The sequence below is a fragment of the Corylus avellana genome, chromosome 4 (assembly GCF_965113065.1).
Source record: "Corylus avellana chromosome 4, dhCorAvel1.hap1.2, whole genome shotgun sequence".
NCBI classification, from domain to species: Eukaryota; Viridiplantae; Streptophyta; class Magnoliopsida; order Fagales; family Betulaceae; genus Corylus; species Corylus avellana.
Genome location: NC_142493.1, coordinates 28,242,080 through 28,268,798, shown reverse-complemented (window position 1 = coordinate 28,268,798; position 26,719 = coordinate 28,242,080). Strand labels below are relative to the sequence as shown.

General features: G+C 34.3%; 5 protein-coding genes across 5 annotated transcripts; 1 reads left to right on the top strand and 4 right to left on the bottom strand.

Moving 5' to 3' along the window:
- Positions 1-471: 471 nt before the first annotated feature.
- Positions 472-2,398, bottom strand: LOC132178362 (Pectin lyase-like superfamily protein). The gene is made up of 5 exons (XM_059590806.2): positions 2,169-2,398; positions 1,793-1,952; positions 1,354-1,560; positions 729-976; positions 472-634 (listed from the first exon to the last, which is right to left on the bottom strand). The coding sequence occupies exons 1-5, from the start codon at positions 2,396-2,398 to the stop codon at positions 472-474; spliced, it is 1,008 nt and encodes a 335-aa protein (XP_059446789.2).
- Positions 2,399-5,288: 2,890 nt separating this feature from the next.
- On the bottom strand, positions 5,289-7,910 carry LOC132179457 (large ribosomal subunit protein uL13w). The gene is made up of 4 exons (XM_059592188.2): positions 7,555-7,910; positions 7,147-7,263; positions 6,947-7,034; positions 5,289-5,581 (listed from the first exon to the last, which is right to left on the bottom strand). Exons 1-4 carry the CDS (start codon positions 7,824-7,826, stop codon positions 5,438-5,440), a joined length of 621 nt encoding a protein of 206 aa, XP_059448171.1. The 5' UTR covers positions 7,827-7,910; the 3' UTR covers positions 5,289-5,437.
- Positions 7,911-10,945: 3,035 nt separating this feature from the next.
- FMA (basic helix-loop-helix (bHLH) DNA-binding superfamily protein) lies at positions 10,946-13,158 on the bottom strand. Its single transcript, XM_059592109.2, has 3 exons — positions 12,318-13,158; positions 11,336-11,788; positions 10,946-11,194 (listed from the first exon to the last, which is right to left on the bottom strand). The coding sequence occupies exons 1-3, from the start codon at positions 13,056-13,058 to the stop codon at positions 11,096-11,098; spliced, it is 1,293 nt and encodes a 430-aa protein (XP_059448092.2). The 5' UTR covers positions 13,059-13,158; the 3' UTR covers positions 10,946-11,095.
- Positions 13,159-19,420: 6,262 nt separating this feature from the next.
- LOC132176930 (Heavy metal transport/detoxification superfamily protein) lies at positions 19,421-20,048 on the top strand. Its single transcript, XM_059589090.1, has 3 exons — positions 19,421-19,468; positions 19,573-19,648; positions 19,726-20,048. The coding sequence occupies exons 1-3, from the start codon at positions 19,421-19,423 to the stop codon at positions 20,046-20,048; spliced, it is 447 nt and encodes a 148-aa protein (XP_059445073.1).
- A 597-nt stretch (positions 20,049-20,645) lies between these two features.
- On the bottom strand, positions 20,646-26,475 carry LOC132177998 (cytochrome b5). The gene is made up of 3 exons (XM_059590469.2): positions 26,214-26,475; positions 21,165-21,231; positions 20,646-21,044 (listed from the first exon to the last, which is right to left on the bottom strand). The coding sequence occupies exons 1-3, from the start codon at positions 26,298-26,300 to the stop codon at positions 20,794-20,796; spliced, it is 405 nt and encodes a 134-aa protein (XP_059446452.1). The 5' UTR covers positions 26,301-26,475; the 3' UTR covers positions 20,646-20,793.
- Between the last annotated feature and the right edge of the window lie 244 nt (positions 26,476-26,719).

Below are 26,719 nucleotides of genomic sequence, written 5' to 3'. Positions count from 1 at the left end.
ACGTAAAATACGCCATCTCAACTGATACAATTATTCATGAAGAATAACGCTATATTTCACTGGCTAATATGATATATTTTAAGTAATTTTTTATGTCAGCCACTTGAAAGTTAAAACACACTACGTCAACTGATGTGAAATGGGTGTTAAGAATAGCATAACTCATTCATAAAGCATCAAATACATATAGTATAGTTGGCAACATGTATATTTGCTAAAGTTTTTACTACAACCATTCGAAAGTGAGAAGGAAAACAAGCTTTCTAGGTAACATGGTATAACTTGAGTCACTTCCATTAATTGTAGATTATGTAGCAACAATTTATCAGCAATTTGGACCCTTTTTGACATAATTAAACGGTCTTGCTAAAAATAAGCATTCACAAATTAATAGATGGAGCCATGTAAAAGAAGAAGAAATCGTTAAAAAAAAACAAAAAAAAAGTTGGTAGAAATGTTAGCAAAATCAATTTAAAAAGGTCGATCATTAAGCCATCCTTCATTGTCAATGTAAGTAATGCTTGTAAACTGATTCAAATCAGCCTGGCTCAGCTTCTTTGACCAACCCACACGCTGGGAAGCGTTTGCCGCCCCCGATCCGAAGCAGTCGTGCTCTGCATACGTTAATTGTTGCCTGAACATTGAAGCATACAATTCAGTTTGTAAGAGATTTTTGTCCATTTAATAAAAAAATGTGTTAATTAATAGTTAGGGTTAAGAGATCTGACTCTGAGCCAATATAGCTCCAGGCATCCCATCCTGTTGGGTTTACGACGTGTGAAAAATTAGAGTTGTAGAATATGACCCTGGAATAAGCTCTCCATGGCCTTCCCAAGTAGGTTGAACCAGAGCCATGCACACTGCAGCCTTTGAATACAAACCCGTTTGAATCATATGGACCGAGTCTTCCCTGTGCTGTGATGTAACCCAATAGACCTGGCTCTATAGCTTCTCCAAAATATGCTATGGAACAGTTCTGCAAATAAAAATTACTAACTATATATTATTTTTAATTGGTTACCAGATATATATATAAAACCCAAAATCCTATTTAAGTGATATTCCTTTTTTTTTTTTTTTTTTTTTTAAGTGATTGAGATGAGAAGTCACTTAAAGAGTAATCCAACACTTCAGACCCATTTATTATATGCAACGTCAGCCGATGTGAAATAAATATGACAAATAGGTGTGAAAAGTAACATTATTATAAACATAATGCCCATTATATGAAAAATTAATTAATTAAATAAATAAATACGGATTTTCTCTTGCCAATAAATTAATAACAAAAATTTGCATGTTAATTAAAAATTACACAAGATCAAAATATGTATATATAAAAAGAAATGAAACCTCAAACATAGACTGTCCAGCGCCGAAGATAAAATCAACAGCACCCTGCACGGTGCATTTGTTGTAGTAATGTCGGCCTTGAACATCCCACAAAGTGTCTTGCAACCCGTAAAACCCGCATCGATAGAACGCAGATTTATCACCGCTGATCATGGCCGCGGGCGCCGGCGCTCTTGGGTTTTTATTCTCGGGATTGTTGTATGTATTCTGTTTTCAAGCAATTACAACAATGTCATTTCCGTAATAACAGCAAAACTAATGACACCAATTGAAATAAAAAAAAATTATATATATATAATTTGAAAATTAATGAGTATTTTGGTCAAACTTATGGTGAAGACGTACGTACATGTTTGCATGCATGCATGCATCTCATGATCATCCCTTGTGAAAAAAAAAACTTAATAATTAAGGATGAAGAAGATTAACAAATTCTTACCCTAAAGCTGATGCTTTTGGCAACGAAATTATCTGCTTGAGAGGTGAAAGTAGGGCTTTGTGCCACGTTGTCATGATCATCCCATTCAATCCAAGTCTTTCTCATTCCCTCTCCTTTTAGGATTATATATTGCTTATCATAAGGGATTATCACCTTTTCTCTACATGCACAAGCCAAAAAAATTGTACGACTTACAATATTTTTGTTTACATATAAATAGATGGAAACGTTTTAAAAAAATTGTGACCTGAAAACGCTACGTTTTCAAATCTCAAGCAATATGGTGCATTTTTAAAAATAGCACGTTTTGAAATCGCAAACTTCAAACCGAGCATCAAACATAAAGAGCAATAGAAAAGTAAAACAAAAAATATACCTATAGGTGCCGGCCTTGACCCTAATACAAATCCAATACTTGTTGTTGGAAGGAACAGCATTTACAGCCGATTGAACGGTGGAGAAGTTGGCATGACCAGACTGATCGACGGTGAATGTTTGATAAGGCAACTTCTTACTGCCGACTTGTCTATAATATTGACCATTTGCTAGACCCAACTCAAAGCCCACCAACAGTGCACAGAAATAGTACCATCGCAGAAACGCCATTTCTTTGAGAACTGTAGAAAAAACTGTGGAGGATAAAAGATGTTTGGTGGAAAAAGAAAAGAAACCCTAAAAAGAAAAAGAAGAGAGAAGATAGGGTAACTATTATGGAAGGTTTTGAAGATCATGGCTGAATTCTCTACTTAAAGGGGAAATGGATTTTAGAGGGAAAGCAGCAAAGTCAGAGGTCTGGATATGGAATATTGTTCAATAAGAGTTAAGTAAACGATTTTTTAATATAATAGGAGAGATTTTCTTCCTTTTTTTTTTTTTTTTTTTTTTTTAATTTTATCTTTTTGGGTAGGTTAATTTTTTATAATTATTATTATTGTTTTCATTTTCAAGTTTCAGATTCTCTTCCTTAACTCCCTCTCTTTATAAGCCCACAAAATTCCAAAAAAAAAAAAAAAAGTTTTGTTCCTTTGCTCTAAAATATTCTTTCCATCTTATGCAAATATACCGGTGTATATTCTCCATGTGGGTGTAATAATTTTCAAGTAATGCTACACGTCACCCCATGTTTCTGTTATGTCTCTCAAAACTGATGTGGTTTTTAAAACCACCATTAGATTAAGATTCAATAGTAATTTATTATAAATCCAATGGTAATTTGAAAAGCCACTTCAATTTTGGAAAGATGCAAAGAGGACACGGGTCTTACATTTTGCGTTACTCAATATATCTGTGGTGAAATTTTTTTTTGAGAAAGGTAAATATAAAAAGAACAAAAAAAGAAAAAAAAAAAAAGGAAAGATATTAATTTTCAGAAAATCCAAGAAAGCATTGAAGTGTCACAGTGATAGATTTTGGCAAGCTGTCGAAATTGATTATATATAGTGTAGATTAAATTCAAGAATTTAGAATGTTGTCAAATATGGAAGGTTGATGTGAGATTCAGCCGGGTCTTAGGTGGGATTCACGAGTAATGCTATAATAAGTCTTTCTAGAGTCTTGTTAGAATCATCCCAAATGTGATGTGACTTTTAAAATCACCGCTAAATTTGATATGTGGTTTATTAACTTTTGCTTTATTGGTGATTTTAAAAGTCACATCACATTTGTAATGACTCTAGAAAGACTTATAGCATTACTCGGAATTCACATATATAGACTCTTCACATATATTTATGCTCTAGGATTGTTGTAAGATACATGATATGAATGCTTGGGTTATCTTAACCAAAATTGATTCAATCCAAATAGTAAAAACTGTAAAGTTGGTATTAAGATACCGTTTGTAAGTGATTTTGGAGTAAAAATTACATTATTCCAAGCATTTTTCCTCCAAATATATGTGATGAATTTCATTAGGCTTGACACCCCATTTGAATCTGATCACCGCTCCATGTATTCTCTAGTACTTTCCATGTTAGAGTGGAGATTTTGATCGAGTACGTTGTCATGTCAACCAACTTTTAAATAAATTTTTGTTAATAGAATTAGTTGAAACTACTACGTCATCATTAACGTGAGATAAGCATGAGATAAAAATGTAGTTTGTAGTATTACTCGTGGAGTCAATATTATGTTGCCGGCATATATGTATAGTAGACTAATTTATGAGTCTCATTTGAGTTTTTATTTTATTTTTTTAATTTTTATTATTGAATATAAGGGGAAAAGGGAGTCTCATTAGAGTTGAATATCTATATATAACGTTGCATGAAAACTGACCCTTTGAAACGATGATAAAACGGACTCCTTACTGAAATTTGACTACCCCACCCCCCCACGATCGATTACAAGTTTATTTAAACATTTTGAAACATCTTACTTGAAGGAATGGGGGCTCGACACGATCAGAAATGCATCCATGTTTCATGGTACAAATCAAAGGCATTTGAAGGATGTTTCATGGTTCAAATTGGATTTTATTTTCCATGGCCTGCAGCGAAGAATCAAAGCTAAGAGTTGACCCAAGCGGATGTTCCGCGGTATAGGTGAGTTTGGTTTGTCAATCTATATTAATTACCACCCATTGAACTTCACTCTATTCACATCCATTATCAGTTATCCTAAAATAATATTTAATTTGAAAAACACCACAGCTGCCTCAACTGTTATTTTTTCTAAGTCATGGTAGAGAAAATGTTTTTTTTTTTTTTTAAATAAAAAATTAAAAAAGCATATCATGATTTGTATGTACAGATTTTGAGAATAAAGTGAATATATAGAGCGTGCTACAGAAGCCGTACGCAGCAGGACTGCATTAAGGAAGGGACCCTTTGAGGATTCAGAGAATTGAGAGCAACCAAAGAGAAATAGTGGTGTGAGCAAGAAACAGAGTGTCAAGAAGAGGGTCTTAAGTCTTCTTTTTGTATATTTGGGTTGAATTATTATATAATAATGGTTATGAATGACGTGCAGCATAAGATAGAGAATAACTTCAATACTGTTTGGACACAAAACCACCATTAAAATTAAAATTGAACAAATCTTCAACTTCTTATTTATATATATATATATATATATTTTTTTTTTGACATGTTCACAGAAGATGAGAGAGATTCGAACGTCTTATATTTGATATTCACTTCATATACAGTAAAATAAAATTGAGGTAACAAATTTATGGTTGATTCTCAAATTTGCTTTGCTTCATCCATTTCTTCAAAATATGCATTCCATCTTCATAGTCTTCTTTTACATACCAATTCTAATAAGTTTGAAGCATTTTTCTCACATTATCCTGCCCAAGTTAATATCCAAAAGGTGACATATTCACTCTATTTAATAATATAATCGGCAATAAAAGGTCATAGAAAAAACCAAAATCGTGTTACAAGCTTCAAATAAGTAGGACGCTACTTGTCCCCAAAAGGAAAAGAAATCATGGCATCCAGGAATCACTCAAAAGAAGAGAGATCGTACTTGAAAATGTATGAAGAGAAAATTGATAACACAAAAACATAGCTAAATTCGATAGCCCAATTTCCATGCCAATGTATCACATGAAATCTACTTGAACGTCTGATGAAAAAGTAATTTAAAATAAACTCGACTCTCAACTTCATTTAAAAAAAAAAAACTCGTCTCTAGGGATCAATATTTGATGGGCGCAATAATCTCTAGCTGTGGGCCAAGCTTCTCCTCAGCAGCCTTCTCAGCTTTGACCCTCAGTTTTGTCAATTGCTTCTTTCTCTCGTAAGCAACCTGAGCCCTCTCCTTTCTTTTCCTCTCAAGCTCCTGCACAGGTAAACAGGGCGAAAATGTTAGAAAAACATTCACAAGCAAATATAGTTGACTAAAGGACAACAATGCAATAATAACGAAATCATGCTAGCTCAATGCCATGTTACTCAACAAAATATTCTAGAAGTGGATTTTACAAGTTTAAAACAAATTTCTATTTGAATTTTAATCTCAAAGTTTCAAGTGGAAGTGTCCTAATAATTCTAATTAAACGAATATACAAACCACAGCAAGGTACTAAAAGCCAATTTATTTTTAGTACTAAAGAGTAATTACAGGAGCTTTTTAAATTTGTTGGAATTTTCGGAATTTCAGGCAACAGAGTTCCAGATAGAGTAAATTATCTTAATACTTTTATTTAATGAAATTTGAAAAAGCTACTGCAAGCCACATCAAGATGAAACAGCATATAAGACCAAGCTTCTATTTCGTTACATATGATATCTGCATTCTCAAAAATTTAATATTACTACTGATGAGTACATTATCAAAAATATAATTCCAGTACTTCTAGCACAATGATATAACTTGACTGAGTTATGCAGCCTATAATATTTTCTATCAAACATTTATCTACATAAATCAGATTATGATACCAAAAGAAACCAGATATTATGTTATATGAAGCACAATTGTTTATATGATTGCCGCATGATAACACAAAGATTACTAATCAAAACACCTGCCATCGCAGTGCATGCTCAATAGAAGGTGACAGCAACTAGGTAACAGAAAAGAGAGCATTTCAGCAAATAACTCAGTACCAATAGCTAAACAATTCTTTCATTTTTCACCATTTAATGGTATTATGCATATCAAAAATAGCATCCTAAACTCGTAACTATCAAGGTTGAGCCGTGAGTTAAAAAACATGAGAAATTGGCTTTGACAAAAAAGGTAAACTTATCATTTTCAAGGTGGAATCTGAGGCCTAAAGAAATTAAAAGTTGGAGTTCGGAGGCAAAAGTATTATGGTTCCAATGGAAAAAATAATTCAGACGCACAGACTTTCCAAATAAAACTGCATCATAAAATGCAAACCAAATATACAAACTGCAAGGGATGTCTAAAGCATACAACACAAATAATAATATTATCATGGACTTGAAAATTATATACATTTTTTAATGAATAATTGTTCTATCAAAGAAATGGACAAAGCCATTCTACACAAGAAGTATACAACAGAGACAACAAATACCATAAAGCCGTCTACAATCTATACAATCTAAAAAATTAACAAGATCCAAAAGATTCGAAGATGAGCATAAACTACAGCCCAATCCAAGAGCTTAAACATTATACACATTCCCCTAGCATCTAGAGAAAACCAATAAAAATTAGCTCGCGAATTGTCACCTTGATAGTTTCATAGTGGTTCCACCCGACCTCTGATGAAAGCTTGCCCAACAAGCAGTACTTGTGTCCAGCTTGAAGCCTCAAAACCCTGAATTTTCCAAAACCCAGAAGCAACAATCATATATAAATCTGAAAACAACTAACTACCTAATGAAGTTTAAAACAAAACTCAAAACTCCAGTGGGAAAAAAAAAACTCACTTCAGAGCATCAGGAATGACCATGCGCTTAATCTTATCGTAGGGAGGTGGAACCCCCTCATAAGCCTTCAATCGAGCAAGTGCTGCAGCTCCACGCTTGGTCTTGTGCGGAATCATTCTACAAACATCAAACAAAGTTTACATTTACCACAAGTACACCATTATTAGTGTAAAAGACCCAGTTTTCGTAGACCACAAATCTCTTACAAAAGCACAAAATGGGGTTCAGAGTTTAGTTACGTATAATAAATGAAACAATTAACCAAAACCCAGATAAAAAATCTCTTCCAAAAGTAACAAATGCGTTTCAGAACTTCGTTACAAACGAAACAACTAACCAAACCCTAGATCAAAACTTTCAACAAAACACAAGCACAAAAATAAACCCAATAGACATAGAGCTACTCACCCACGAATGGTGCGCCAGAGGATCTTCGAAGGGGCGCGGAAGTGGATGGGGCCATGGGAGGGCTTGGTGTTCATGCGCTTGCGGAGGAACCTCATGTACTTCATCTTCTGGCGGACCAACCCGCCGGAGATGGCTATCTCCTCGCACCGCACCACTACCACCTTCTGCCCGTTCAGCAGCTCCTTCGCAATGATCGAAGACAAGCGACCCAGCATGTGGTGACGCGCATCCACAACCACGCGCTTCGCGCAGATCCCTGATCCCGACACCATCTCTGTCTTTCTCTCTTCTCTGTGAAGCGGCTGAAGAAATAGGGTAGGGGAAATGCGAGTGTGAGAGAGAGGCGCTAGGGTTTTGGGTGGGTTATATATGTGGGCTGAGGTATGATTGGCTGATGTTGGGTATATCATATATGTGTTTGTGCGGTGGAGATGAGCTTGGGGAGAATCAGACGGCTGAAATGGTAGGATAGTGTGGACCATAAATAAAGAGGGGGTTTGGGTATAGGGCCAATATTTAGGTTACGGCCCAATAGACTCTTCCTTATCTTTCTTTTTGTGTGATAATAATGGCCCAATATCCAAGGCCTAAGCCTAATTTAGATATCATTTTTGTTATGGGGATCAAACTAGGGCCTCCTCCTAACCGAAAGATATTACCCTTCACCAACTAGTTTTATTATAGTCATTTCTTTAATTACGAACAAATTAAGAGAAAAATTTGAGTTACATTTGTATTTGGATGTGGAGAAAATAAATTTCAATTGGAGTAAACTAATTCAACAAATAAAGTTTCTTATCATAGTACAAAAGATTTAAGATTTGATTATTTCTGTGAAATAAATATTCTTTTGTTTGGTTGCACATTATTCACAGGACTATTCCATGCAAAGAGGAATATTTATTACTCTTAAAAAAAAAAATAAAAAAAAAAGATAAATAACTATTCTTTAAGGAATGAAATGAGTTTTCTAAAAAACCTCATTATTATTATTTATTTGTGTTTCTACAAACTTAAATAAAAAATAAAAATAAAAATAAAAATCTATGGGTGGTTGACCACCCCAAGGAGTAGCCAAAAATTTGTTCAAGTTTTTTTTTTGATTTTTTTTGATTTGGTATTTTAATAATTTTTGTACAATTTTAATTAAAATGTTGTCATTAATTTAAGAAATATTCATTTGTTTATCAATATTCCTTTCATTCACCGAAGTCGCTATTCATTTTTCTAATAAAATAGCTATTATGTTTATCAAACGTGTTAATTACATTTTCCCTATGAATTACCACTTACTTACAAGTTGCTCCATGAATTAATACATGTCACATTGAGTCGCATTGAACTACTTTTAATAAAAGCTCTATTAGTCAATTTTTTTTTTTTAAAAAAAAACATAAAATAACTAAAATACCATAAGTTTATAAACTAAATTTACATAAATACCCTTTAAATTGAAAAAAAAAGAAAAAAAAGAAAGATATATATATAGTATGGGGGGTGGCGATTGCAGCACTAGGTGGTTCAGGTTGGCCACCCCCAAAACACTTTTTTAGGATGACTCAGTCACTCCCTGTGTGTTTTGGTTTTCTATATTGATCTCTCTAAACGATTGCTAACCATAGGTTGTAGACTCGATCTTACACTAAAACCTACTAACTTAGCGCTAACACCTTATAACTTTGTTCCTATGCTTTGGCAATTACTGTCCATGTCTATTCAAATCACATCTTATGCTGAAATCAATACTCACAGTCTCCAAAGTTGATTGCTCTGATATCAAGTGTGACACTTCTGAAATTAATTAACATGGGTATTATTCGAAGTGCTAGTAGTAGCATCCCCACATCAATCAACTAGTAATTGACTTGAAGTGCTGAGTGCATTAACAATTATCATAATAAAAGCAACAGAAATGTAACACTGGCCTTAATTAAAAGACTAAATATCTTAGTATATTTTTATATCGTTAATACAAACTAAATCCTCCAAAAACAACAAGATCTAGTTAAAATACACTATTCTCTCCTAGAAGTACAACATTACATAAACAATACATATAAATCAGCCTCTATAAGCCTTCACTCAGCAACTCCAATTCTTGTGGACTACTCTAGCTTGCACTCTTGGAGTTACCATTCTAAGCTGTAAAACAAAGATGTTTTACAAGTGAAAATAAAACACGTAAGAGCATCCCTAGCAAGGTGTCATGTAAAATACCTAATAAAAAAGTGCAATAATTCTTTACTTTAGTTACTATTTTTTTATATATACACTCCAACATATATTTGTATTCTCTTTTTTACTTCTAAATATCATTTTTCTCACCAACACTCATATTTTCAAACATTCATATTCATATAAGTTTCATCGAACAAGAACACAATAATCTACCATTCCGGTCCTTGACCCCGAGAGGTTCCACAAACCGCCAAGGTGTTTGAAAATGACCAAAATTACAAGTCACACGTGGACAAAAGCTTTCAAAAACACTTTCATCCTATATATTGTCACATCCCCTTTTTAGAATTACGGTGTAAGTTTATAATGCCCCCTTTTGAAACAAATTTACTATTTGAAAAGCACTTGATGTGGACTGTTCATGCAAATGCAAGCCATTTGACAGTTGGTAATTAGACCATTTTTCTTTGATGAGCTGATATGCTGAAAGAGCAAGGAATTAATTTCTGGCTGGCTCTGAGCTAGAAACCCAAATCCATCTTCCCATGCACATGGGTCAGCCTCCGACACATGAACTAAGTCAACAAGCATGATTGAACCTTCTCGAATCCAAATGAGCCTAGGGGACCCTCGAAGCATGGCATCATCTGATTGCAGCCTAATACTACCAAATTTGTCATTTCTGACAAGTCAACGACCCACGGCAACAAGGTACACGGCCACGTTGACCTTCCACATATACCTTCAACTCATTTAATTCACACAAACACCATGCCAGAAATTGTCTCCACAACTCCTTAATTAATTTACAACCCTTCCCCACAAATATCATATCACACACAAACACACACACACAACAGAGATGATGCATGCATGTGGAGACATCAGAAAACACCATTAATTAATTCCTTAATTTACCCTTAATTTACACAATATACAGGAGTATTTCTGCCTCTTTTAAGTCCCCTTGATCAAGGAGAGGAGAGAAAGTGACACTAGATTGAGCAGAATAGAAGAAAGAAACGACAATCCATAAAAGAACACACTACGTAGAGATATACCCTTGAGTTTACCTTAATTATCATGATCACTTTATGTACAGCATGCATGAAAATAATTAATTAAGATTACAAAACTCACTATCATTAATCATTTACCGAAATATTTGATATTCCAATGAAAATGATTTAACTCAAAACAAAAACAATACATAGAGAGAGAGAGAGAGAGAGAGAGAGAGTAATTAAGGTTCACTAAGACTAATTAGGAGTACAATTTTGTTTTGAGAGTAAAATAGATCGAGAATCCAAAAGAAAAAGGGCAGTGATCAAATCAATCCATATATGCATTCATCTTTCTTTAACTAGATTACGTCACATGCCGCTGTTTGATGAATAAAACTAAATATCTGTTGAACCGAGCTCGCGATATCTTCTGCTGTGAACCTCGATTCACTACCAACCTGCACGTACAAAGTTTAACCAAGATATATATCGTATAGTTTTTTTTTTGAACATAAAATTAAGTCATTTTGTGTTATATATATAAGCTGATAAGTAAGAGGTAAATTTAATAAGTTAATCATTATTTAAATAATAAATACCTTGACATTAAAGGAATAGAGAACAGTTTGTTCGATCGTGGTGATGTTGGTGTGAAGGATATTAAGCTGCAAATCTTCAAGCGCTGCAATGGCTTTGATGAGTTGGCCTGGTCTTCTCCTAGAGAGAATTTTGATAATGGCATCAAACCCTAAAAGCTTCACCTCCACGTCAGCCAAGCAGGACTTGTTCTCAGCTGTCTCCTCTCGGAGTCCGATCTCAAAGTCCACAAGCTTGAACTGATCATTTGGAAGAGCAGGTATTGGAGGAAAGCATGGTGGCTCATGAGGCTGAGGCTGAGGCTGTTGGATTGCAAGAGAGGAATCACCTCCTCCCACCTGTCTTGGACCTTCTCCAAAGATTCTCCTCCGCTTCTGTGATTCTAAGCATTGCAGAAGTTGCTCCAATTCCCTCACAAACTCAATGGCTCCCCCAATAATCGAGGCTTGATCCCCCTGCAAGTTAATTCAAGACACAAACTAATAATCCAATATTACATATATAATAAACAAAGAAAAATAGTCTTAATTCTTTGATAGATAATCTTTCACGGACAAAAATTTCCTTTAAATTGGCGGTTTAGAGGAAATTTTCTTCAACCTAGTACTATTGTCATTTCTCACATGTTTTCTTTAATATTTTAATTTAACAGTAATTTAGTTATTATTATTCCACCAATTTAGGAATCCAAACATTAAATTTTTAAGAAACCCAAAAATGTTGAACAATACTTTTAGTAAAATGGGTTGAAAGAAATTTCTTCTAAATCAGTTTGGAGGAAATTTGTATCCATCTTTTACTCAGCTAAAGATGTTTGCTATAACCCTAGTAGTAAGTCATTTGATACTGGTATTTCATGAAGTATCAAGTTTAAGATTAGATTCACTTAGCGCAAAATTTGAGCTTTACCCAACTCGTTTGAAGGGTACTGTTATATATGTTTTGTACTAAAAAAAAAGAAAAGAAAAATCTAGAATTAGATACCCTTTGAACGTATGAACCAGGCATGAGGGACCTCAAGACGCGAAGATGTTCATTCATTTGCTTCCTTCTGTTCCTTTCAACAGCGATGTGAGTCATCCGCTGGCTCTCAACTTCCTCAGTCGTCTTGATGCTTCTCGGTCTTTTTCTCTTGTTTTTGGCGTCGGGTGCGGCTGTAGGGTTCTTCTTGTGGAGATCTTCACCCAGAAACCTGAGTTGCACCGACGTATTATCAGAAACCCGGGCTTCCGGATCCTCATCATCGTCTCTCATGAACCCGCCTTCTTCCCCTACCACCACTGCTCTTGCTTCATCTTGATCATTATCCGCAACCATCAGAGACGTCTGATCCTCCAGCTTGTCATTCAACACCGGGAACTTAAGAAAGTAAACCGGGTCGATCCCAGATTCTTCTTCCGACATCTTGGATTGGTTTAGCGCCAATTTGGGTCCGAAGTCGGCAAACTGCATGACATCAGCAAAGCTCAGTTTATCGAAAGAACTCGACCCGCAAAACCCGGATCCTATTTGCTGTTGTTGTTGATGTTGATGTTGATGATGATGAGGAGGATTACTCAGCAAGTAATCGACCATATTCCCATTGTTGTTATGATGATCATCTCCCGAAGTTTCACCAATCCGTGGCTTCATGAATTGTTGATGATGATCAGGCGGGTAATCCAGCCCGGAAAAACTCGGCGGTAAAGGCGCCTGCAAGAATTCGGTTTCAGAGAAAAACAACATGGTGATGATTTATCAACAAAGACAAGCAAGTAAGCAGTACCGAGTAGTTATCTTCTTTCTCCATTGTTATCTGTGTGTGTTTATATATATATATATAAGGACAAAACCTGCAACAGTGAAAGATATATATATAATTAAGTTGATGAATTTACAGGCGGTAATTTCATTACTATAACAGGAAATATAGTTTTGAAAACAAAAGGATGGCAACTCTAACAACTAGGGAGCAGAAATTGCACCAGCAATATATAACACAAAAACGGTGAAAATGAAAATGGAAGAGATAACAGCTATATATATAATGTGGGCCAGGGTTGCCCGTGAGAGAGAGAGAGAGAGAGGGGAGCCTGTGGATTAAATCAGTCCTCACAGTTTCACCTCACTTTCACCGTTTCTTTAATTTATGTGCGTCACAGGCGCCCAACAACGCTCGTCCATCCGGCCCTCACATGACTCTTATTATTATTAAGGGGTGAAGCCGTGTAGATTTTGATTATTTCAACTTTCAACTTTTCAAAATCACAAGATAAATCATCTTATGCATCACTTATATATATATATATATCCATTTCTCTTTTCCTATGTTTTTTCTTTTTCTTTTTCCTTTTCTTTTTTTCTTTTTTCAAAGTCAAACAAATGAAGAGTTCATCTTTTATTGTTGGAATTGGAGTAATGTTAAAAGGAAAATCCGTGTTCTTTTCGTGTCTTTCTGAAATTGATTTGGCTCTTACAATTATTATTGAATTTGTAATAAATTGCTATTAGATTTTGAACCAATTGTAATTTTAAAAGCCACATTCATTTTGAGATGACACAAAGAGAATATAAGTCTTCCTTTTAGGATTATTCGTTAGTTTTATCAACGAAGGGATAGGTTTAGAGGTTTTATATATTGTTAGATTTGGTGTAATAACCTAAACTCCGAACCCTCTATTTTTTGTGTGGTTTAGAATTTTAGGGATGATAATTAAAATAAGGTGTATATAGATAAATGTTTTAGAATAATGTTAGAAAATAATAAGGATTGTTAGACAATTTTATTTCAGAAAATTCTTGGGCTTTCTTAGTATGGAAAGTTTCCATTTCAGGAAAAAAAAATTGAGAAATGGGCCTTTAAAAATCCTATGGTTCTGGGAAAACTATTGTTGAAGCAGATGAGGAGATCACTTGTTCAGTACAACACAGAGCATATCTACAAAGGTTTTAGTAAGTATGCTTCACATTCTTCTAATGAAACTGATTTTCTGGATTTAACTGTCTCAAAGTGTTTTACCTTTAAATAATTCTTAAAAGGGTTTCACTTTATCAACAAAGATCATTGCGTTCATGTGTGACTGCTTATTAGTTAGTTATTATCTTTGCGGTGGTTTGATATTTGATGTTGCAGAGAGTTAATTTGATATTTATTGTACGTTGTACATCACTTCTTCGCCCCCTCTAGGTGAGTGCTCCTATATATATATGCTGCATCATCTCTTCTAATACTTTATGTTGACTTACTTGTGTTTTTTTTTGCTAAACTTCTTGGATTCTCTGTTGATTTTCTTAGAGTTATATTGTTTAATTAGTGGCTGATCGAGATGGATTTTGCTAGCTGAAAAAACTTGAATTTGTCTGCATTGATGGTTTACGTCTTTTCCATTTATTTATTTATTGAGAAAGAATACTATAATAACAATATTAAGAATATTTTTGTTTGTTGGTTTTGCGTTATGATTTGCCAATCATGGCCTTAAACTATTTGTTGCTCATATGTCAGCAATTAATTAAATTGATAGTCACGAAAAATCATTGTGTATAATAAGGATCGGGATCTCTTAAGAAATTGTACATTATGAAATTGTTAAATCCTTATCTTGCGTTATTTCTAACAGATTGAAACATGTCCAACATAATATAGTACAACACATGAAAGGGTAAGAGAAATATATTTGTAAGTTGTGCCCATAAAAAAAAATAAAAAATAAAAAGAAATAGTTAATTCTAACGGTGGTCCAATTAGAGTTATAATCAAGTACCAATTCCCTCACTCAACCCACAAGTGGTATTCCTGTGACGTCGAAACAAAAAAACTCAAGGGCACTTTTGTAATTTTGGCACACCCAAAACCTAAGAGCATTCTAATTAAGGGATTTCCAAAAGCAAAGCAAGAAAAATATAGAGAAGCGGTCCGATATAAATCGCCGAAACGTTTGTCTGCATTTACTGAAACTCTAATTTTATTTATTTCTTCTAATTCGCTCTCACAAATTATCTAAATTTGTCTTGATTGTTTCATTCCCTTTTAGCCCTCAAATCTTTGTCGAACAACACATCGACATTTCACACACAAATGAAGCCTGAAAACAAAAGGATAAAAGAGATCAAGAGAAAGAAAAGAGAGGAAGAGAGGATAAACCAAAAAGAACACTTTTATATTTCAAAAGTACTTAAGTGATAAATGGCTATATAAAGATTCTTACCAACTAGATAAGGTTTTGATAGGTCTTTGTCAAGTTTGGATTAGAACACATGGTGCACGTACCCTCTCAACAAAAAGCAATAAAGCACAATGCTTGTTATGGTCAATGTCAAATGTGACACATTTGGATTTGGATCATATTTTGTTACGATTTTAACAGTCTCATGTCAATTAAGTGCAATCTTCTTTTTTTTTTTTTTTTTTGACATGTTCGCACAAGAAGGGGGAGGGGGATTCGAACTAGTAACCTCTACTTTATTAAGTGTGGTCTCAACCGATTGAACTACTTCTTAGGGACCAATTAAGTGCAATCTTAGTCGTATGTATATAAGTTCTTTAGCACTATCTCCTTATAAGTCGGTTTTCAAATGTGAGTTTTACCCAAAAATTTTAGACACGTTCCATTTGAACATGATGTTCTGGTTTTGAAATTTTCTCTAAATTTCAAGCCTAAATTCCAATTCCTAGGTGATCTGACACCTTCGAATCTAACCATGCTAAATTCTAACACGACCGGGACACATCATTTATCAATATTTTATGTTACAATAACACTCTCATTCACAAGCTTTGTATTTAAGTTGTTAAGCTCAATTTACAATAATATGAATTCCATTGTTTTTATAATAAATGGCAATCGCTCTTTACTCTTCTTCTTCTAGTGTAAATGGAGCCACTAGTCTGCGATTACTTATAATGTGATTATATGAAAGTTGTTATATAAGAAATATTTGGTGACTTTTTTTACGTGCCGAAAAAGATTTTTCAAACCATTTCCAGGGTTGCAAACGAACAGTAAAAAATAGTCTATTTTTCTAAAAAAAATTTACGTTGAAACAAACAGATAAAAACGAAGTGATTGAATAATGTAGAAATTAGACATTAGTGCAAAACATCAGGAAAAATGTGATAACCATAATGCAAATGTTATTATGCTTTTAACTCTGAATTTGTTTGAATATTTTAAATCACCATCCCTTTTAATCTTTGTTGATTACATCCAATGGATTTATGATTATTTATAATAGTTTCCTCAATTTAAAAAGATTAAAAAGAAAAAGAAAAAGGAAGAGGATAATAAAAGAAATTCACGAACCATTGTGATACCTTTTATCAATATCAATGAATGAATAAATAAATAAATAAATAAACATCAGTATTAGCTAGTCGCAATTTAGAGGACAAACCTTAGCATGTTCACTCATTCAGCCACAAAGGTGGAAATTTCCTCTCTATTTTATATTCAACAGGAAAAATTAGTTTCCTCCAATATCTTACCATTTTTCTCATTTTACTGCTTTCAGATTTTGTAAACATCAAAGCATTAATATATAATATAACAGCATCGAGTCCTTTTAATATCAATTCGGTCACACTTCGATGGTGCAATGAAACTCCATTTTCACTTAATTAGCATGCTAACATGCTTTGATAACATTTTGTATGACAGTTGCATAGTAATTATGACCCACATGTCATGCAAATTATATGAAAGGAAGAAGTTAGAAGAGGAAAATTGAGAATGAAGAAATTATCAATGGTTGTTTATACAAAAACTTCATTGATATACTTACAAACTATGGACACTAAATTAAAGTAGGGGATAAAAAAAAAATTACATCCCACACCAAACCATTTAAATGTCTGACTAAAAATGCAAAAATGGTGAACTTTTCTAAAAATATTTAATTTTCCCGTTAAACTAAATAAAATAAATTCTCTTTCAACTTCTCATTTAATTATTTTCTTCCCATGTTAGCCAGTCATAGCCAATTAATGAAATGGATTAAAAAAAAAGAAAGAAGAAAAACCAAGTCCGGTGATTTCATCTTTTGTATTGGCTAGTGAGCCTAGCTAGTGTTATTGGATTGGGATCCCAGGCAATACCCATCAAATTGCCCATCAATTTTTTTAAAAATCCTGGCTATTTATTTTCATTCAACAGCCACTTATCCCACTTAATATAAAATAATATTTAAAATTTAAAAATAAATATAAAATAAAATAAAAATTATTAAAAAACATGGGGTGGTTCCGCCACCCCATTTTCCCCCTATGGAGTGGCCGGCCACCCCAACTTATCCTAGGGGGTGGCGTCGGGCACCCCCTAGGCCAAACCCATAAATCAAGTTCATGGGTTCGGCCACCCCCAACCAACCTTTGGGGGTGGCCGGCCATCCCATAGCGGGAAAATGGGGTGGCCGAACCACCCCATGTTTTTTAATAATTTTTTTTATATAATTTTTTTTATTATTTTTTTTATATTAATTTTTAAATTTTAAATAATATTTTATTATTTTATATTAAGTGGGACACATGGCAAATTTCTAGCTGTTGGATGAGAATTGATGGCCATGCCAGGATTTAAAAAAAAAAAAATTGATGGGCAATTTGATGGGTATTGCCAGGATCTCAATCCAGTGTTGTTAGCATATAAAATAATGATAAATGCTAGGGTCAATATATATTTTTTTTCCGTACTTGGTCAATCTCATCTTAGAAACCAACCATTAGATTTATGTGAACCCCACATAAGTCAATGGTGGACCTTACAAATCTAATAGTTGATCTATTGAATTCATAGGAGAATATGAGTCAAATATGAGAAACTTATTGACCACTAGCATTTCTCTAATAATTATTTTGTTATAATATGCCGCGAAAATTAGGATTCATAATTACCTTTAGTTATATATGCTCAAGTGAAACAAAGAAAGAGATATCTTGTGACCTTTGCCTAACTTGATTGCCTTACACATGCTTCATTTATAGGTAGGTCAGGCCGGGTTCTTCAATATTAATCAAAATTGTTTATTTCTTCTATCAAAGAATAAGAATCAAAATAAAATAAATTTTAATTTATTTGATTCCACAAATTATTCTTTATTTGGAATAAATTGTGGAACAACCGTAATTGTGATTTAATTTAAATCACACTAAAAAATATATGACATGTGGGCCACACTTTATTGGGTAATTTCTTACTTGCCTAACTTTAATTTAATACCAACTTTTATTAAATGTCTATAGAGTATAGACTATCACATCAACTGAATTTAACTTAAATCTGGTGTTATTCATTATCAGATCAATGAATTTATTCGTCCAGAAAATCTTAAAATACAAAAACTTATAGTTTTTAACACCTAGACATTTAATCTAATGGTAAATTCAACAAACTATTACTATAATAGAAAATTATTTAGTACTATAACTTTTATTAATTACACTACGTACATTTAACCTGACTATATATATAGAGATAAATTAATGTTTTTATCCTACGTAAATATTATTATTACTTTTTTAAAATGAGCGGTAAAAAATGAAAATAAAAATTTGGAGGAAAATAGCTAGGGTTTGAGATAATTAATGATTAGAGAATAGAAAGAAGCATATGCCATGGATGGGTGTGAAAGGTACAGATCAATTCCTTTAGCTTGCATGCCAGAGACCACGGCAACTTGTCTTTCCCAATAACATTCAAAGGTCCCTTTCCTCTTATATATTCCGTCTCTTCCCACGTATTTGTCCTCAACTCAACTTGCAGCAAAACACGAATAATAAATAAATTAACCTTCATTAATTAAGTTATAATATACTGATTTGGCAAAAACTATATATCATGTGTTGCCCATTGTTCCTAATTCTTGAAATAAATAGAACCATATATCTTGTATTATCCAGAAAAATACTTATCTATAATGAATGGAAAACCAGGAATTTAATTAGCCAAAAAGAAGAAAGAATGAATGATCAAGTTGAGGTAGGATAGATTCCAATTGAAACCAATTTGAACATTTTGCATGCTCATAGAATGTTCTCGTACTTTGTATTAACAAAGTAATATATATATATAGAAGCATTATTAATTAGGTTGTGTGCAGCAGCGTCCAACATCATGTTTGGTTGGCGAGGTAGGGGGTCAGAATTATGTAATGCCATGTCTGTAAGTGCTCATGCTAGTGCTACCTCTCTAATTAGAAATTACATGCATGTCACTGCTGCCTTTTTTTTTTTTCTCTATTAATGGCTTTTCTCCATTTTTGACAGATTGTGGAGCTCTTGGTGCATATGGATTGTGAAGGCTGCGAAAAGAGAATTCGAAGAGCAATCTCCAAAATACATGGTATATGTATATGTATATATGAATTCATCATCTCAGCTGTATCCTAGGCCATTGATGAAAGCATATTATTAATGCAGGTGTTGATAGCTTGGAAATCGACATGGACAGGCAGAAGGTGACGGTGACGGGATACATTGAGCAGAGGAAGGTGCTGAAGGTGGTGAGAAGAACAGGGAGAAAGGCAGAGTATTGGCCATTCCCATACGACAGCGAATACTATCCGTACGCATCCCAGTACTTGGACGAATCCAACCACGCTTCTTCCTATAATTACTTCCGCCATGGCTTTAACGAAAATATACATGGATACTTTCCCGACCAAGTTTACTCCACCGTCTCCGATCAGACTGTTCATCTTTTCAGTGATGATAATGTTCATGCATATTGCACAATTATGTGATTCATTAATTATATACTAATACGAATTCATAGAATAAAAGTTGTCATCACTAGAGTAAATGTCTATGGACTATCACATAAACTAAATTTAACTTAAATCTGATGTTATTTATTATCAGATGGATGAATTTATTTGTCCAGCAAATCTACAAATACAAAAACTCATAATTTTGAACAATATAAATAGATAATTCTTCATGCCTGATCACATAGACATTTAGAGTTTATTTGGAATTTCGTTTGAGAAATAGTTTTTAAGTCAAAAAGCGTTTTTTTAGCAAAAGCTTTATTTTTAAACTTTTGTCAGGAGTGCGTTTTAACTATTTTTAAGCCATTTTGGCAAAAACTTCTTCAAATGAACTTTTTGAATGCTAAACGCACTTTGAAGCTCCTTAAATGCAATTCCAAACATGCCCTTAATCTAATGGTAAGCTCAACAAACTATTACCGTAATAGAAAATTATTTAGTACTATAACTTCTATTAACTACACTGCATTTCACCTGCCTATATATATATATATATATATATATATATAAAGATCAAATAAAAGTGGAATGCTTGGATATAGCTTGTATATGATAAAAGATATCCAGGGATGGGAGGACAAGCACAAGTTCCATTTACTGCTATATATCCAGTATCCAAGTTGCAACAACAGCATGAAAAAGAGAAGACAAATTGGTGTTCTTTAATTGCAAGGCAAACTAAGTACAAATTGTCAACACGATTAATCCAAAGCTTTTATTATGCTGATTTGGTGTAAAAGCGGATGCCAACAGCCAAACCCAAGATTGCTAGGGGAACGAGGAACTGGAGGAGCTTGATGATGAATTCAGATGTCTTGTCCTGATTGTAGTGAGGCTGCTTTGGAGGCTTGTATGTGCCCTTCTTTGGGATCGTTGAGGCATCAATTTCTCCAACATAGAACTCGCTCATCATTTCTCTGGCACTATCACTATGACCCACATCCTCAAAATCATCAGTTGCATCCTTCCCTACAAAAAATGTGCATGATGATGCCATGTAAATTTCTATAAATTATTCATATGATAAATATAACAAGCAATTAGAGAGTCTGTTTGATTAAAAAAAAAAGAGATCGGCTGAAGTTCTACCCGTTCCCGACAACAAAACCTCATCACCACCAGGATGGTCTTCCAAGAATTTGGTCACATCATACACCTATTACCAAGAGAGTAAGACATCAAAGATGAAGTAAATGAGATGGAAGTTGAGCTACTAAATTAAGGGGCAAATTTTCATCTGTTTTCCGATGGGAAGTTGGACAATATAGCCTGCAACGCCTGAAAGTCATACTTCCATGAATTTCTAAACAAGAGATTGAAAAATGCAAGACAGTTGTAAGCAGATTAAGGTTCTCTCTCATCTACAGAAACTTTGTTTCATATCGTAAGTTCGATCAGCACTTGGTTGAAGTTTATATAGTCAAGTAGGAAGCAAAATAGCCAAGATCTTTTGGTCTGCAAACATAGCTGAACAAAGGATCCAGGCAACTAGCGTATAACATAAATCACATAAATCAACTAAACACAGAACAAATAAATGACCAAATCTCTATTAGGTAGGCAGGTAATCATAACTTTTTTTTTATAACTAATAACCAGTCTTATTAAAAGCGTAAGGCGCCCCAAAATACACATGGAGTATACAAAAGGATCACCTAACTAGAAAAAGAAAAGCAAGCAAGGAAATCATTATAACTAATCGACAACGGGGACAAATGTGTTACAGTCCATAGATACAAAGTATGAAAACAAGAGGATAAAATGTCCTCCAATGACCTCTCTAAATCCTCAAAGCAACAATTGTTCATTTCCCACCATAAACACCAAAATAGACACATAGACTGTTAGACACCATCTTCCAGACCACCGCACTCCTCCGCCTCCCAGAAGACCACCAACATGCTAGCAAATCAACTACCCGTCTAGGCATCACCCAGGCTGTCCCAAAGCGACAAAAGATGGCATACCACAGAGCTAACATAACTCATCACCCAGGTAATCATAACTAACATAACTCATCTACATCTTCATACCACTCACGGTGTGTGCACATGTGGGTGTGTTTTGGTTCTCTTGACTAGAAACAGTAACTTAATGCTTGCTTTTGTGACTTTATTTTTTAACCATTCATTAGAACATTCTTTTAATAATAAGTGAATGCCTTTTTTAGTTGTTTTGGGCTGTCTTGGGTGATGCCTAGTAGAGTAGCTGACTTGTTTGCTTGTTGGTGGACTAATGGTCGCACTCAGAGTGCTGCTGTGTGGAAAATAGTGCCTTCTTGCCTCTTGCGGTGTCTTTGGAAGAAAAGAAATGACAAAAATTTTATGGACCATGATACGACGTTGGTGGAGCTTGAGTCCTTTCTCTTTTTCACTCTTTATACTTGGACAGCTGCGTTTGTAGCTCCTTGAGTGCTTAGTTTACATGATTTTCTTGTTCTTTTTTCTCCTTTTAGCTAGATGTTTATTATGTACTCCATGTGTACTTGAATATTGGTTATATTTCGATTACTTATTAAAAGAAAAAATAAGAGATCACGCGGCCAAGCTGAATACCACTAACCCTTTTTACAATGATATTGGAAGGTGTTTTTCAACCATTTCATTGAATCTATCAGGAATGACAAAATTGAAATTGGAATTATTCTATGTACAGATAATATAATTGAAATTATTTAGAAAAGTTGTAGTTTGAAGGTGTTGACACTAGAACTGATGTAGAAAATAGAAAAAGCAACACTTTTACAGCACTGTGAACAGTGCCCGAATACTGTAGCACCATGAATAATGCTGCAATAACCGTAGAAGCATGAACAGTATACTTAACCATGAACAATGTTTTGATTGTATGCAATCATTTGTGAGCATGTCGAAAGATGAGTGGTTTAGAATTTTGAAGAATAGAATTTTAGGGGTTCAAAAATAGATCCAAATTCTGCTCTAATTTTGGCTGGAGTTTGGTGGAAGATTGCTAGAAAATTCTGAGGAGAATAGAAAAGAGAAAAAAAATTGACATACCTAGCTATCACACCTAGAATTCCTCAGCATCACTCGAGAGCAATTGTTGCTCAACATTATCATAAACACCTTCTTCCTTAAATAGAAATTGTAATCCACATTTATAGGCATCAAATGCCGAACCATACTAGATTTCGACTCCTAATAAAACTTAAGACTCTATGGGCTTTGACCACAAAGCCCAAATTAAACAACTAAGAAACCTACAACTACGATCCCAAAAACATAATTAAACTCATAATAAAACCTACTGGCCCAAAAGTACAACCCATGCCAAAAGAATAAAAAGTACAGAAATACCATTGACTCCTAAAATTAAACAAAAACCAAATTAAAAATAAACCACTCCTTGCTGCATGCAGCAGGGTCCCACATCATGCATCAGCTATGGTGCTTGAGAACACATGCTTGTAGAAGTTCAAAAGCAGATCATTCCCAATATAATCCATTTCTGACTGAAAAGAGAATGCAGTAGATGTCATGGAGACAATGGTAACAGAGAAAGAAGGGAGGCATGTACAAAAGCAGTCATGAAGCTTGGGCCACCAGCGTAATTCAAGAGATAATGTAGTTAACAGGAGTAAAGACGAGAAAAATGGGCAAAACTCCTGTTGCCACATTTCTAATTTGGTGAGCTTGAGCACTAAAGTTTCTACATGATAGACAACGTATACTATCGACAGTTTAGCTTGTAGTGTCATTTTAATTAAAATGCAATGCTCTAATATTAAGAACTTTACTCCTCTAGCAAAACAACCTTAATATAACAATGATTGTTCCTTAATTCTCCAACTAAACTAGTAAATTATAACCCCATAAAACCCAATTTCAATTTTTTTTCCCACTTAGTAAAGCTATAATATCTGTAAATGCCAGCCCCATACACTTTAGATATATGGCATATCTTTGATAAACCAAGATGCATCCCCAAGTTGCCTCCTCAAATCCCATGGTATTTGGCTCAAAACTAGACCAAAGGCCAAAAATCAAGATCGGTTAAAGTTATCCGATTTTCAAATTCAAAACCAAAAGAGGAAACATAGCTCAATGAACAAGGACAACCAAGACATTAATCACCACTATAATAGCGGTTTTAGCTAGATTTTGTACTTACATAGGCAAAACTATAGTTCTCTTGAGTCATGAGCTACTAAGAGAAGTAGCAGGGTTGACCAAAAGGGGATGCATATGACTAGCAAAATATTCCATTAATATCAAAACTTGACAGTATAAGCACAAATTCAACCAATCTCCTTATCCAAGAAAAGGTGCAGGCTACAAACTAAAGTATTTAACAGCTTCATTTGAGTATTAAACATGACCAAGGTCTGGCCACCAACATTACCCAGTTTACAAGATTATAGCTATCAACCTAAAAACCTTTAAAAAATTAACTCCTTGCTCATAAATGATGATTCTGCCACGGTATGCCCAAGGAACTTTAGAGCACAAATGGAACTTAGATATAGACGAATCACATGCGCCAACTCAACAGCAAATTAAGTACCTAAGAGTTATTAAAAAAAAAAAAAAGACCCCAAGCCCTAATGATTGATGAGGAATTGGTATCATGACAGACAGTAACGGTGCTGAGAGAGAAAAATGATAGATTTAAGAGGACATTTAATGATACTTGCTGATAAAATGAAAATTCCAGTTGTCCTGCCGATCCCACTGACCTTTTTCCATATAAAAGATCTGGTCAAATCAAGCTACTTGATCCAGATATAAAAAGTACAAAATCGCAAAATGCTTCAGAAAACTACAGGATGGAGGAACTTGTGTGACTTACAATCAAGCCTCTATTGGTTTATGGGATTATCATAGATTCATCGGCCTGCATAGGTGGTTTTAACAATATGCCTATGCCATGTCAAAAAAGCCTATTTCTGGACTATAAATAGTTATCCAACTCATCTAGAACTTCAGGATGAAACCACACAGTAATTTCCATGGCTATATCAAACATCATTTTATGAGACCCATCGGGAAGTGTGAAACTTGAAACCTCTAAACACCATCGCACCATTAAAAAGCAACAATGCTAGAACCAATTACCTTAATCAAGAGCAAGAATCAGAGGAAAAATATATTTCTCCAAAGCACATACCAAATGTAGTCCTTCAGTGATCTAATAGCCTTACAAAGTTACAACACAATCCACTCTACAATGCAATGATGTTAAGAATAAATAACTTTGCAATGCATCAATAACTATCCATTTACCATTTGATGCACACCGGATGGAGCACTTCGTGACTTTTCTTTGTATAAGTAAGGCACACCCGTTACATAGGAAGAGTACAAGAGAACCTAAGGTCAGGTCGGAATTACTTTGTGAAGATTTACATGATTGTGATATAAATAGAATGTCCCTGATATTAGGTCGACAAAATAAAAGCATATAACCCGAAGAGCATATAACAATAAAAGCACGTGTTTCTAACCTTTATACACCAGTTATCATTTAAGGTCCACAATATGTGCAAAAATATAAATTATTACACAATTGACTTCAAAACCCAAATTCTCCTGGCCTACTTCATAACAATCAACTCTAAAATGATCTATTTATCCAAAAAAAGGATCAAACCTCATTAAAAAAAAAAAAAAAAAAAGTGTCTTATCACCGCCAATTGTTTAGAAATCAGCTTCAAACAAAATAAGTATGGTAAAGACAGGAATAACAAATCAGATTCAGAATCCATAACAATAAAGCCCTTCCTCGAAAATATATGCTTGGACGCAAACTAAAAAGCTCCAGAAGCTAGGAACCACGCACCCTACCCACAAAACAAACAACATCAAAGCACCAAACTGCCACAGACACACACACACAGAACCGCAGGTACAACATTACAAACTAACAACCCATGGAATTGACAAAAATGATAGCAATTGAGGATCACAGCTTTGGAAACAGAGCCAATCAGATCTGGAGATCGTACAGAGCAAATCAACACAACTATATAAAAAAGTTAACAATACCCATCTAAAAAAACCAAAAGATTGAACCAAAATTGCAAATTTGACAGTACCCATCAGTTCAAAACATGCAAAAACAACTTCGATTTCAAGATAAACAAAACCCTCCATTAACACATTAGGTAAAGTAGCTTACTTTGCCATTGATAATAAGCCAACAGTCCTCGCGCGTGTTGTGCTCAGAGACTTGAGACAAATTGAAGACTTTCGCATCACCACCCATTTGTTTTTCGCAATCCTTTGCTTTGGACTGAAGCTCGAGGAAGAGAGTGACGAGAAATCCAACGATCAATGCTTGAAAATCCGAGAGAGATGGGCTATAGCCTATATCGGTGGGCTTCCTACCTGGGAAACTGTGCAAAGTCAATAAATGAAAGGCAATAAGGCACGGTGTGGCACAGTGCGTGGGGCAATTGATTATAATTGGTGGGAGGTTGGTGGGATGGCCAGATAGGTCCAGAATTGGTTGATGAACCGTTGAAACTTGAAAGCCTACCGACCCACCGTGCTGTTTCCTTCTTTTACACCAAATATTGGTTGAAATTGGGAAACGACCCAAAAAAAAATGGAAAATTTTAGTCTTGAACTTTTACGGGATTTGATAAATTTTTTAAACTTTTAAATTTCATATTTTGGACCTTT

Coding starts and splice junctions, on each gene's coding strand:
- LOC132178362 (XM_059590806.2), bottom strand. CDS start 2,398: ATGGCGTTTCTGCGATGGTACTATTTCTGTGCACTGTTGGTGGGCTTT. Junction 1,561..1,792: donor CCAAAAGCATCAGCTTTAGG/GTAAGAATTTGT, acceptor GCTTGAAAACAG/AATACATACAACAATCCCGA. Junction 977..1,353: donor CTGGACAGTCTATGTTTGAG/GTTTCATTTCTT, acceptor TTTTATTTGCAG/AACTGTTCCATAGCATATTT.
- LOC132179457 (XM_059592188.2), bottom strand. CDS start 7,826: ATGGTGTCGGGATCAGGGATCTGCGCGAAGCGCGTGGTTGTGGATGCG. Junction 7,035..7,146: donor GTCATTCCTGATGCTCTGAA/GTGAGTTTTTTT, acceptor TGGAAAATTCAG/GGTTTTGAGGCTTCAAGCTG. Junction 5,582..6,946: donor ACCACTATGAAACTATCAAG/GTGACAATTCGC, acceptor TTACCTGTGCAG/GAGCTTGAGAGGAAAAGAAA.
- FMA (XM_059592109.2), bottom strand. CDS start 13,058: ATGTTGTTTTTCTCTGAAACCGAATTCTTGCAGGCGCCTTTACCGCCG. Junction 11,789..12,317: donor CTGGTTCATACGTTCAAAGG/GTATCTAATTCT, acceptor ATTAACTTGCAG/GGGGATCAAGCCTCGATTAT. Junction 11,195..11,335: donor TCTATTCCTTTAATGTCAAG/GTATTTATTATT, acceptor TTGTACGTGCAG/GTTGGTAGTGAATCGAGGTT.
- LOC132176930 (XM_059589090.1), top strand. CDS start 19,421: ATGTTTGGTTGGCGAGGTAGGGGGTCAGAATTATGTAATGCCATGTCT. Junction 19,469..19,572: donor AATTATGTAATGCCATGTCT/GTAAGTGCTCAT, acceptor CATTTTTGACAG/ATTGTGGAGCTCTTGGTGCA. Junction 19,649..19,725: donor AGCAATCTCCAAAATACATG/GTATATGTATAT, acceptor TTATTAATGCAG/GTGTTGATAGCTTGGAAATC.
- LOC132177998 (XM_059590469.2), bottom strand. CDS start 26,300: ATGGGTGGTGATGCGAAAGTCTTCAATTTGTCTCAAGTCTCTGAGCAC. Junction 21,232..26,213: donor GGCTTATTATCAATGGCAAA/GTAAGCTACTTT, acceptor TCTTGGTAATAG/GTGTATGATGTGACCAAATT. Junction 21,045..21,164: donor GGTTTTGTTGTCGGGAACGG/GTAGAACTTCAG, acceptor CATTTTTTGTAG/GGAAGGATGCAACTGATGAT.